This window comes from Megachile rotundata, chromosome 3 (assembly GCF_050947335.1).
Source record: "Megachile rotundata isolate GNS110a chromosome 3, iyMegRotu1, whole genome shotgun sequence".
NCBI classification, from domain to species: domain Eukaryota; kingdom Metazoa; phylum Arthropoda; class Insecta; order Hymenoptera; family Megachilidae; genus Megachile; species Megachile rotundata.
Window position 1 is genome coordinate 16,333,877 of NC_134985.1, and position 14,156 is coordinate 16,348,032.

The 14,156-nt window shown below is 37.5% G+C and overlaps 1 protein-coding gene across 2 annotated transcripts in view; it reads right to left on the bottom strand.

The window, feature by feature from the left end:
* The window catches only part of LOC100874956 (discoidin domain-containing receptor 2), a 156,954-nt gene that overhangs the window by 84,506 nt on the left and 58,292 nt on the right, over positions 1 to 14,156 (bottom strand). For both annotated transcript variants that reach the window (XM_012283191.2, XM_003702350.3), the window contains exon 2: positions 3,110 to 3,245. In XM_012283191.2, coding sequence (XP_012138581.1) covers positions 3,110 to 3,200 — 91 coding nt within the window. In that variant the 5' untranslated portion in view covers positions 3,201 to 3,245. The remainder of the gene's footprint in view (positions 1 to 3,109; positions 3,246 to 14,156) is intronic.

Sequence of the window (14,156 nt, forward strand, 5' to 3'; positions counted from 1 at the left end):
TTTTCGACCTCGAGGCGAAGGGCCCTTTCGTCGTACTGAGGGATTGACTCGATTACACGAACGTCGGAACGCAATTTTGTTGGAAAGAAAAGAATTAACGGCGCAGGGAAACGGGATCGATGGAGCTGGTGAAAATGGGAAGCACTCGTGGAATGGTTGTTTAAAAATTTTACGAGCTTTCTACTCCACGGAGTGGATACTACTTTTCCTTCTTGCATTTGTTACGGATTTAACTAATGCATTGCTCTCGCGATTCTAACCTCTAATTCGGAGAGCGTACGTTAATACACAAATCTCTTAACACCGAATCGCCAAATATATAAATTTCAGAAATACTTAAATTTTGCAAATTTTTGTTTAAAAGTCTAAATATTTGGATTGAATAGTTTTCAAATTTTATGATTCCTAAGTTTCAGGATTAGAAAATCCAACTTTTCTTTTCAACTCCACAAATTTTTTCTGATCTGCACTCTGATGAACTCCTGATCTGCAAATTCCCTAGATTTCCAGTTTCCTAAATTCCCTAGATTTTCAGTTCCCTTTTCAGTTCGTCAAGTCCCTAAATTCTTACGTCCACAATTCCCTAGATCCCAAATTTCCTAGATTCCCAATTCCCTAGGTTCCAAATTCTCTAGATTCCAAATTCCATAGATTCAATATTCCCCAGATTCCAAAGTTCCTTGACTCCCGATTTCCTAGATTTCAAATTCCTTAAATTCCAAATTCTCTAAATTCCAAAAAGCCTAGATTCCAAATTCCCTAGGTTCCCAGAAATCCTAGATTTCAAATTCCCTAGATCCCAAATTTCCTAGATTCCCAATTCCCTAGTTTTCCAATTCTCTAAATTCTCAATTCCTCAAATTCCCAATCCCTCAAATTCCCAATTCCCTAAATCCCCAATTCCCTAAATTCCCAATTCCCTAAATTTCCAATTCCCTAAATTCCCAATTCCCTAAATTCCCAATTCCCTAAATCCCCAATTCCCTAAATCCCCAATTCCATAAATCCCCAATTCCCTAAATTTCCAATTCCCTAAATCCCCAATTCTATAAATTCCCAATTCCTCAAATTTCCAATTCCCTAAATTCCCAATTCCCTAAATCCCCAATTCCCTAAATCCCCAATTCCCTAAATCCCCAATTCCCTAAATCCCAAATTCCCCAAATTCCCTAAAAATCCCTAAATCCTCAAATTATCCCGACTTTTCATGTCACAATATTTACAATTCTTAATTAACTCCCCATATTCCTTAATCGCTTATCTCTAACAACGGCCATATAGCGAGACTTCCTAAAAAAATCTCCAACACGCGCCTTAGAATACAATTATTTCATCGTATTAAGAAAAAAAATGCTGAAATTAATTCGCAGACGCTTTAAGATCAGAATAAATCAGATAAAAAGCACGGTACACAAGGTTTAAATAACTTTCCCATCAATTTTTCTTGCAAAACGTTTAAGTATGCTCGCAACTGGGATTACATCGTCAGTACCAGGACCGTTTAATATACATCGAAGCTTCGACAGTGCAATCGATAGAAGTTGCTTATTGGCAATTTGTCGAGTGATGGGGATGGGATGTAGAAACCTAGTAACGAGGAGGTTGTTTTCCGAAGACGAGGCTCCTGCCTCCCGGCGGAAAATCGTCTCCACCCTCTCTTGGCCATCGAATGCACCATGGTGCAGCAAATTTAAAGGGGGTGGATGAAAAGGGGGACGGCACGACGAGCCTTCCGCGGGATGCAATTTATCCTGTCGCATTAGATTCAAAATAATTGATCCCCCGGGCAGACGCGGAATAGCGAGTCATTACTTGAGACTGATGACTACGCCATTGGCCGAGCTGCCCGGATGAAAATAAAAACTCAGAAATCACCTGCTACCGATGAAAAATTTGACGGGCCGAGAAGAAAAGAAGACGGAAGGGCTAAGGAGATATAGAACGAGCTACAAGATGAGGTCCTTTTTTCACTATGAGATGGATCCGTTATAAATTGTGTTATTGGTCTGAATTATGTGATGTACTTTTCACTGGTGGTTTTCTGCGAGATTTTTTGATTGGTTTCATCCAATATTTTTTTTATTAGCTGTAACGATGATTCAATGTTATCGTATGTGCCTGTAATGTTCATATGTGTATGTTAACACATATGTATATATTTATAAACATTTATGTATGCATGTTAGTTTATACGTGTGTAGATGTGTACATACGTACTCATATGGGTATACATATACACATATACATATGCATACACATATGCATACACATATCCATACACATATGCATACACATATGTATACACATATGCATACACATATGCATACACATATGCATACACATATGCATACACATATGCATACACATATCCATACACATATGCATACACATATGTATACACATATGCATACACATATACATAAACATATACATATACATATACATATAATTATGCATATACATATACGAACTAACATTATACACATATGTTATACATGTAGACATGAACATATGCATATATGTATAAATATAAAACTCTGAATATAAACAATAATAGTGATGGTATATAATTTCTAAATTCCATAGAGAATATTTTTCATAATGACCTGATTAATCCTCGCCATATATTGCATATTACAGACGCACGGAAATGTTTTCCGGAAACAAATATTCTATCAAACGAATATTACGCGGCGTTTCACAAATGATCGAATCTGCTTTGACGCGATATTTGAAACGTGCGTGAGACGCGTTAAGGTAGATCCGGCGTAATAATTGAACCCGGTATCGAATTTCGCGGCCCTTAATAGATATCGTCAAAGATAATATGTACCGCGAGTAGAAGCGTGTCGTTTAAAATGAAATTTGTATCAACGGCACACGATCGCTTTCATATTCATGGTCTATTAAAATTCGCCAACTATATACGTATCCCCGCGAAATGATTGAAATCTGAATAAAACACGAGCGCCATGCATGAAATCTCGTCTGTGTAATTCGCGTAATTAATAATTTTGATGACGCGTACATTGTCGGCGCAACACCATGGTCCGAAACAATTTACAAAACCGTGGAATGAAAAAAGAAAAAGGCGAAAACGTGTACTCACGTATATCGAGCGCTCGTACGTCGACAGTTGCCCCGAACAGCGCCAGCAATGCCCAGAACTTGGCAATTATTGGCAGGCAATCAGTCTTCATGGTCGCTGAGATGCGATGTCTTCATGGAAGCTCGCCGGCGATCGCCTGAAAAACATATCATAGCTGAGAAAAAAAAAATGTATCTCCAAGTTTATATACCCTCCGGGCGAAATTACTTTCTTAAGTTCTGAACTACTTTCCGAACTGCTATTCGGTCAGCTTCATTTTTTATAACGGGCCACGAAAACCCGCTTGGAACGTTATTACGCCACGGAAATTAAACTATCGTGATTTAGAAGGTTGATTATTAACGTCGGCTCACATTGACTTTTTCATAATTCCAATATCGAAGTTTTATGCTTTTAACATCGATGCAGTTTTCGTGATAAGATTTTGCTGCATTCAGAATGACGGCCGTTTATTAGAATAAGGGGATAGGAAGGATGTTTTATTGGAATTTTTGTGAGGCGTTGTAACTGTGACATAATTAGGGTAATTTAGGGATAATTAGGGAAATTTTTGGAGATTTAGGCAATTTAGGGAATTTAGGAATTTAAGGAATTTAAGGAATTTAAGGAATTTAAGAAAGTTAAGGAATTTAGGGAATTTGGGGAATTTAGGGAATTTTTCAATTTCTCAATTTCTCAATTTCTTAATTTTCCAATTTCCCAATTTCTCAATTTTTCAATTACTCAATTTCTCAATTTCTCAATTTCTCAATTTCTCAATTTCTCAATTTCTCAATTTCTCAATTTCTCAATATTTCAATTTTTCAATTTTTCAATTTTTCAATTTTCCAATTTTCCAATTTTCCAATTTTCCAATTTTCCAATTTTCCAATTTTCCAATTTTCCAATATTCCAATATTCCAATTTTCTAATTTTCCAAGTTTTCAATTTTTCAATTTCTCAACTTCTCAACTTTTCAATTTCTCAATTTCTCAATTTCTCAATTTTTCAATCTGACAAATTTTCAAATTCCAATTTTCTCAATTTTTCAATTCCTCGCTTTCTCAATTTTCAAATTTCCAAGTTCCTAAATTGTCCAAATTTCAGACTCAAAATATTCCTACATCTCAAAACGCAAAAATCCTAAATTTCCGAATTCACCGCATCAAACCCCTTCGTCCACCCTCACCACCTATCAATAATCAGATCCCAACAATGCTCACTCATTTGTCACATCCAGATAACTCACCCGCAAACAACCCACCAACAAAATACAAAATACCCCACATTCATTCCTCAACAATCGATCGAAAAGGTCATCAATCTCGAAGATCCATCTCATCAGGCTCTCGTTTCTATTCCGCGCAACACGTCCTCCGTTCTCTCACGCTCGAAACGTTTATCGCAGCCTTCCAATTTCTGCTCTGTTGTCCTTGGATCCGATAAGAGCATCGATCGTTATTGGATCACGTAGAGAGCGGAGCAAAAAAAGAATTGTTAACCATCCGGCATATTTCTAGGCCGAGGAACGGTTTAGCAGCGAGGGTTAAAAGAAGAAAAACGTGGGGTGTAATCGACTTAAGAGTAAAACCACGATAGGTCGTTGGTTTCGTTTTACTTGGCACGGCACTGGACAACCAGTCAGCTTCCGGTGGTTTCTGTGGTACGTGTGTCGCCTAGAGAAACACACAGAAAGAGAGAGAGAGAGAGACTGTGACTGGTAATCGAGTCCCTGCTCAATTAGACCAACCTTGCACTTTTGCGTCCTCCGGTTGGCATCGCGAGAGAAAACGATCAGTGGAAAAGAGAGAGGAAGAGCTTCTTTGGCTTTGTTCCATTTTTATTGCAGACCCGGAAACGGCTTTTACCGACACGCAAGTACCATTCGACGTGCTACTCAACTCGGTGAAATGAAGAAAAGGGGAATTTCGCTGCAGTCGGTTACGGACGCTGGACAAAGCCCAATTAATGGCACGAGATGTAATTGATTACGATGGACTGCGCCATTTTTGCTACCTTTAGAAATCTGGAAGGTGGAACCACTCACATTTCTTCCTGAAATTATTTCCCCTATACAAAACTTGTGAGATTAAATACAACGATGTAGGGATCAATTCTTAGTCGGGCTGGTTATGCTAATTTCATAATCTACAATTTTACAGACAGTTTATGGAATTTGGGGAATTGAGGTATTTGGAAGTTTGGATGTGGAAAATTTGGGAAATTTTGGGAATTTGGGAAATTTGGGAAATTTGGGAAATTTGGGAAATGGGAAATTTGGGAATAGGGAAATTTGGGAATTGGGAAATTTGGGAATTGGGAAATTTGGGAATTGGGAAATTTGGGAATTGGGAAATTTGGGAATTGGGAAATGTGGGAATTGGGGAATGTGGGAATTGGGGAATGTGGGAATTGGGGAATGTGGGAATTGGGGAATGTGGGAATTGAGGAATGTGGGAATTGGGAAACTTGGGAATTGGGAAATTTGGGAATTGGGAAATTTGGTAATTAGAAAATTTACAAATTAGGAAATGTGGTATTTGGGTAATGTGGTAATTGGGAAATTTAGGAATTGAGATATTTGGAAATTGGGAAATGTGGTAATTGGGAAATTTGGAAATTGGGAAATTTAGGAATTGGGAAATTTAGGAATTGGGAAATTTGGAAATTGGGAAATTTAGGAATCGGGAAATATAATAATTGAGAAGCTTGAGAATCCAAAAATTTGGGAAATATTTATTTCTGGTAAATGCATGTATCCTACTAAAATCTGCTTTTGCCCAAGGCCTTTTAAACTCCAGCGACAGCACTGTTCTAAAGTATCATTTAAAGTAACTACGCGAAATATATTTGTTCAAGCGTCTAGTTTATCAACTTTTGTATGTCTTCCACGAATTTTCCACGAGTCTGTTAGTTTTTAAGAAAGTGTTTCTCCTTGTTAGAAACGGAACATTCACGGTGCTGGAAAGATGTAAATGTATGTTAATCGCGGGAAACTTTGCACTCTTCTGAAAAATGGAGTTTCGCCGTTCTTCGGTTGAAATTCAAAAGCTGAAACTTTTATCTTCCCTCGTAATCGCTATTACTGTAACAATTTCTTCGCTTCGTTTGGATTATATCTGCAAACCACGTACGTTTTCAAACCTTCAATTTAATAGAAAACTGTACAAATTACTGATTTTATGTGTCATTTCATTTGTACATTTTTATGTGTCTTGTCAGGGAACAAAATCGGTGAGAACAAGTCTTATTTTTAATTGATAATTTCATCGATATTAATATTTTTTAAATAATTGAGTATTAGTTGTTTCCACGTTTCTCAATTTCCCAATTTTCCAATTCCTAAAATTCCCAATTACCAGATTTAGCAATTTCCAAATTTCCCAATTCCTAAAATTCCCAAATTTCCCAATTTCCAAATTTCCCAGTTCCCAATTTCCCATTTTCCCAATTTCCCAATTTCCCAGTTCCCAAATTTCTCAATTCCCAAATTTCACAAATTCCACATATCCTCAATCCCACATGTCCCCAATCCCACATGTCCCGAATCCCACATGTCCCAAATCCCACATGTCCCAAATTCCACATGTCCCAAATTCCACATGTCCCAAATCCCACATCTCCCAAATTCGAAATTTCCAAATCCCAAATTTCTCTAATCCCACATATCCCAAATCCCACATGTTCCCAATCCCACATGTCCCGAATCCCACATGTCCCAAATCCCACATGTCCCAAATTCCACATGTCCCAAATTCCACATGTCCCAAATCCCACATCTCCCAAATTCCAAATTTCCAAATCCCAAATTTCTCTAATCCCACATATCCCAAATCCCACATGTCCCAAATTCCACATTTCCCAAATCCCACATTCCCCAAATCACAAATTGCCCAGTTCCCAAATTTCTCAATTCCCAAATTTCCCAATTTCTCAAATTTCCCAAATTTCCTCAACCTCCCTTACTCCCTATCTTCCCTATTTCTCCCCAATCTCCCCAACCCCCTATTTCCCTAACTCCCTCCACCACTCAAACACCCAACCACCCATATTACCAAACATTCTCACGTCCCAGTTTCCAAACATACAATTACCCGTACAAAAACACGGTTACAACGCGTCGTTACAATAAACCATCGAATTTGAATAGATACACTATCACGATTGTCTTTCATCGAAACGACTCGGTGTCTCGGCATTACCTAATTAATAGACGGAAGTGAATCGAGTTTCACGATAGCGAAATAACAATAATTTCTATCGTATTCACAAAATATCAAATTACGATTGTTTCGTTCGCGAGAATCATTATTATCGAATGTATCGGCCGACGGTATCGGTTGTTGAAATGTGAAATGTCTCTAACCATAATTTGAGGGATCCGCGGTTTCAACGTAATAATATCGTTTGTCGAGGTTTTTGTCCAGGGTTTACGTCAGCACGCGGAGATGTTTGGCCATTAATTAAACAACGCTGTGCGTGTAATTTAATCCATACACGAGATTCAATATCCTCGTTAACGAGATACTAATTGCACGGATGTTTCAATTATTGCAAATATGTTATGACTACCGAGGGTACTAGACAAACTTTAAATAGCCCCTTTCATCACGACCGTTCTTCATTCCGTATCGATTCCTCCATCATTCGGTGATGTACGTTTTTACTCAGATTTAAACCCCTCAATACACAGAGTTTCATCATCGATATTATTTAAATTGAAAGACCAGTTCGAAATATCGAGTTTCTTCTGACGCACGAATTATCGGGATAAACGAATTTGTAGAATGCCATTTCGTACGCGCCACTCAAAAGGTTAATACGTTTAATCTTTCCCCGTTAAAAGGTTTTCGAATTTCATATGCACTTCGATTATAAAAAATAAACATTCAGATATTTACCAGGTTATGAAGATAATTTATCGCGGAAGTTTTCGTATTTTTATTTTGTTGATTTTTTAGAGTTTCAGCTCGTAGCCATCACTAGGATCTGTTTTCCCAGATTTCGGCTGACGGTCCAAGTTTCACTGATTCTTGCACAACTCCATAAAATCTCGAACGTATTCCGCGGACGCAGCAGAAAGGAATTGGCCCCAGTCATTATAGGGGAACAAGTCCTTGGAAACTGTTTTCAGTCTCGAAAAATTTTGTGGGAACGCTTCCTTTTCCTGCTCTTAACGGTACAAGTTCTGCGGGATATGAGACTCGATTACCTCTTTCGATTCTCTTTATAATTTCTTCTTTAATGGGGGTGGAATCGGTTAAAAATTTTCCTTTTTCATGGTTTTGTTCTTTAACCCTTCAGTTCACTGATCAGGAGAAAGTAACTTTCTTAATTTTCCTAATTTTCCTCATTTTTCCTAAATTTCGAAAATTTCCTCATTTTCCTCATTTTTCCTAAATTTCCTAATTAGGAACTAGGGAATTTGGGAGCTAGAAAATTTAAAAACTAGGAAATTGGGGAATTTAGAAATTAGAAAATGTGGTAATTGGGAAATTGGCAAATTGTGGAATTTCGAAATTACAGAATTGGGAAATTATGAAATTGGCAAATTAGGGATTTAGGAAATTATGGAATTGGGAAATGATGGATTTGGGAAATTTTGGAATTGGGAAATAATGGAATGAGAAATTAGGAATTGGCAAATTAGGGATTTGGGAAATTAGGGATTTGGGAAATTATGGAATTGAGAAATGTTGGAATTGGAAAATGATGGAACTGGGAAATGATGGAATTGGGAAATGATGGTATTGGAAAATTATGGAATTGGGAAATGTTGGAATTGGGAAATTATGGAATTGGGAAATTATGGAATTGGGAAATGATGGAATTGGGAAATTATGGAATTGGGAAATTATGGATTTGGGAAATGATGGAATTGGGAAATTATGGAATTGGGAAATGATGGAATTGGGAAATGATGGAATTGGGAAATGATGGAATTGGGAAATGATGGAATTGGGAAATGATGGAAATGAGAAATGATGGAATTGGAAACTACGAAATTAGAAAATTAGCAACTTGTGAAATTATGCATTTGAGAAACGTTGTAAATCTGAAATAAAAATTTTGAAGTTGGAAACTTCGGGCACATTTTTACATAGCGGTTCTATAGTCCCGAATTTCGGTGAATTTATGTTCCGGCAGTAGTGCTTTACCAGGAGAACGAGAGATCGTTTCGATAATTACCGTGGTACACACAGGGAGATCAAACTTTTTGATGGATTACGGGATTAACTTCTCTTTTATCCATGTTTCTCTCAGAGCACTATTTTTTCCATCCGGTCCATGCTGTGATTTTCACCCTTCGTCAATGTTTTTCATCAGTTATAGATCTGTCACTGGTACATTTCTGTAATTCCTTGACGCACATTTTTGACTATCTGGATACCTTTCTCGCATCACGCTGCTCCAGTATTATCGATTTGCTATCGTATCGTGTAACGATATTTCCGATAGTACACAACGTATGATAACATCATATGTGGACACATTTTTCAACCCTCTTCTTTTATTGTTTCTTTATAATTATAAATAAGTAATACTTAATTTCATATGAATAATATATATTATTTAAGTTAATTTAAGCAGCATTCTACCAAAAATGTTACAAATTATTATAAATATTTTATGTATTATACATTGTTCTATTAATTGAATAATGATCTTGCTACTAAATTTTTATGCTACATAAAGAATTTTTACATGAAAATTAATGTTAAACACAAAATATTAAGTACCTATATTAAACAGGAAATATTAAAATTAACTATATATATGAAATGTAAAATGTTACATGTATTATACGTAAAGTATTAGTAAATGAGTATGTAGAATAATTTTTGAACAGATATACAAGAAATCGATCGAAAGAGGAAATGAAATGTTGAATCCTGTTTTTATCCGTTCCGCCATAATGAGCGGACAATTTAATACGTACGAACGCGTCCGTTAAACTCGAATCAATCGTTCTAACTACACCGACAGAATCCATTACGTTAAACGATAAAAAATATGCTTGCTCGGAGGTAACATAGAAAACTATAATGAAATTGCATTTCGAAATTACAAACGGAGATAAAGGCAGAATCAGCGAACGATGCGTTTTAATTAACCCAATTCCGGAAATTACGAACGAGCCCCCGGTTGTGTCTCGTTGTTTTTCAAACGGTCCTTCCGCTTTCTGTTCGTCGATTTTCATTAGCGCACTTTTGCCCGGGCAACATTTCTATGATACGATTCTGGCAAACGCTGAAAATACAGGGTTGTTGCTTCCGGTCCGGAGGACCTCTCGCGCCCGTACACAGCTTGCGCGGCATTAGAATAAACGAGCCCCGAAAGTGTAAATGGGCTTCTTATGGGAATTACGACAGCCTTGAGTTAACAATGGCTCGTTACGGTTAAGTAATGTATCCCTAACAATTTATCCGTGTACAAACTTGCATTTCCTGCGAATGTTAGCCATTCGTTACTCTGAAGATGAATTCGTGGTTTTATTTTCTACGCCTTTCTCTTTGTCACGATTTTAATTGACGAAATACTTTCAGATTTACGGAGTTGCATTTTCAGAGTTTATTTGGGACAATTTGGGGGATTAGGAATTTTTATACTTGCAATTGAGGGTGTGTGAAAATATTAAAATTTAGTGATTTAAATTCTCAAGTTCCAAATTTGTAAATTTTCCAATTTCCCAAATTCTCAATTTCTCAATTTCTCAATTTCTCAATTTCTCAATTTCCCAGTTTCCCAAATCCCACATATCCCAAATCCCACATGTCCCAAATCCCACATGTCCCAAATCCAACATTCCCCAAATCCCAAATTTCTCAAATCCCACATTTCCCAAATCCCACATGTCCCCAATCCCACATGTCCCAAATCCCACATCTCCCAAATCCCACATGTTCCAAATCTCAAATTTCCCAAATCCCACATTTCCCAAACTCCAAATTTCCCAAATCCCAAATTTCCCAAATTCCAAATTTCCCAAATCCCACATTTCCCAAATCCCACATATCCTCAATCCCACATGTCCCCAATCCCACATGTCCCCAATCACACATGTCCCGAATCCCACATGTCCCCAATCCCACATGTCCCAAATCCCACATGTCCCAAATCCCACATGTCCCAAATCCCACATGTCCCAAATCCCACATCCCCCAAATCCCACATCCCCCAAATCCCACATCCCCCAAATCCCACATTCTCCAAACCCCAAATTTCCCTAATCCCAAATTTACCAAATTCCAAATTTCCCAAATCCCACATTTCCCAAATCCCACATATCCTCAATCCCACATGTCCCCAATCCCACATGTTCCAAATCCCACATGTCTCAAATCCCGCATCTCCCAAATTCCAAATTTCCAAATCCCAAATTTCCCAAATTCCAATTTCCCAACTTTCCAAGCCAATCACCCTAAAAGACCCCATCAAAATAATCCCCCCCACTTTCAACCGATTTATCCAGTGTAAAATCAGCAACGTTCAAGTTGCACCCCAACCCGTGCATCCCATAAAAGGTGTAAGTGCTTGACGCTTTAGGAAAACAGGCTTCTGTTATCTTGACGGAAGCTTTAAACGCAACAGGGCTACAGGATACGAAGGTTTCCACGAAGGGTCTGGCTCTTTGAGGAACGTTAGAGGGTAAGATCGAGGAGGAAGGGCGAAACTTCTCCTCCTGGCACTCTTACAGGGTGCGATAGCTTAAAACCGCAGGGTACGCGATAATAGCCAACGATAGGTTCACAAGGATGGGGTAGACCGTGCTCTGCCTTGCTATTCAGGACGAAAACTCCTTCGGGAACGTGTCTTATATGGCCGCAAAGCCAACTCTGCTGGGGCTAACATGGATATCTATGCGCCGCGATTCCGATTTCTCAATTGTCGAGAACAATATTGCTTTGGGGAATGTATTAGCGTTTACAATCTGCCTGTGGGATAAGTCGGGAATTCTGTGCTGTTTGCCGTGAGAAATACGCGGGGAGCAAGATGGCGTCCGATAATGGACTATTTATTGCTGTGCCTAACTGCGTAATGTGAAAAAGGTTCTTTTATCTGAACGCTTTTTATCAAAATTTTGGTTAATGCCTCCTTTTATCGTTCTTTCTTCAGGGTGATGGATTGATCCGAATATAGGCTGAGTTTTCCGAGGAAAAATTACGGAATATTTTTTAGTGGGTCGATAATTAGAAGCTATCTTAAAATTACTAAATATCTTCAGATTACAGATTGCATGAAATATTTAAGTTTATTAAGTTAAATTTATTAAAGTTTTTTTTTAAGTTTATAAGTTTAAGCTTTTAAATTTATTATACAGTTTATGTGTTGTATGTTTTGTTATCAATTTATATGCAATTTATTTATCATTCTTTTTTACTTTTTTTTATTATCAATTTATGTATTATGTAACTTTGTCATTTTCAATTTATGTAATTTATTTATTATCCGTATCATGTAATTGATGTGTAAGTCATTTTGTTTTTACTCAATTTATGTCATGTATTTTTCAGACAATTTATGTCAAATATTTTTTAGAAAATGCACCGTGTAATTTGCCGCAGAATTTTTAATTTATTAGTAACCAGTAATTTATCGAGCATATTTCATGGCGATTGCCTTGAAAACATCCCTCCAGAAGTACTTTTTGAAACGTCGGTTTACAATGAAGCTCAGACGGTTCTCCTTTTTCGTGGAGCGATCAGAGAGGCATTCGTTTCTTTAGCCAGGCATCGATGTTTAAGTATTATCCGGTCCCCGGTGCACCGTCGCGTTCGAGGCATTAAAAAAGTATCGATAAGCGATATTCCCGATAAGTCTGCATCTTTGGCCGTGTATCAGAGCGCGTTGTATTTAACCGAGCCACCGATGCATCTAAACGATCCACGTTTTTCCACTTGCCGATAGAAAGAGACTGCAAGAATGAAGCTACCGAAACAAAAAGAACGAATTCGTGCATCGCGAAACATTGTCTCGATTGATTAAATGAGAGGCACGTGGATATTCAACCCTTAGATTCTCGTTATTTTAAGGGCTCTCCCGACGAGAGTTTCGATGTCATTTTCCTCTTTTTTTCGCATCGTAATGGACCGATTCTCGTTACCCGCAGCCATATCGTAGGCGCCTTTTATCGCACGGAATAATTCATCCATCGGTTGTGTGTTTTTACGACGCGTGTGTTTAATGCACAACAAGCGATCGCGAGATTTCTATGGCGGCGATAACAACGAGATCCTCTGTACACGAGGAACGTATGCGTACTCGATTAAACTTCGCTGAAATTTTCATCGTTTCCGTACGGGTTTTTAAATACTTTATTTATCGAGGTCTTAACGCCATATCTTCGATTAAACGATGCTATTCACGTCTCAATTTTTTAACGGAAAATGGTTTGGTTCATACAATGGTTAGTTTAGGTTCAAAAATTAACGTTTCGCTATGTTTTTAATTCATATAATTAAACGCGATGCTATTGAAGTCTCAATTTTTTGGCGAACGCTCAAAATGGTTAGGTTCATATAATGGTTAGGTTAGGTTCACTACAAAAATTAACGTTTCGCTATGTTTTTAATTCATATAATTAAACGCGATGCTATTGAGGTCTCAATCTTTTAGCGGATGCTCAAGATGGTTAGGTTCATACAATGGTTAGGTTAGGTTCACTACAAAAATTAACGTTTCGCTATGTTTTTAATTCATATAATTAAACGCGATGCTATTGAGGTCTCAATTTTTTAGCGGACGCTCAAAATGGTTAGGTTCCTACAATGGTTAGGTTAGGTTCACTACAAAAATTAACGTGTCGCTATGTTTTTAATGCATATAATTAAACGCGATGCGATTGAGGTCTCAATTTTTTAGCGGACGCTCAAAATGGTTAGGTTCCTACAATGGTTAGGTTAGGTTCACTACAAAAATTACCGTTTCGCTATGTTTTTAATGCATATAATTAAACGTGATGCTATTGAGGTCTCAATTTTTTAGCGGACGCTCAAAATGGTTAGGTTCATACAATGGTTAGGTTAGTTTCACTACAAAAATTACCGTTTCGCTATGTTTTTAATTC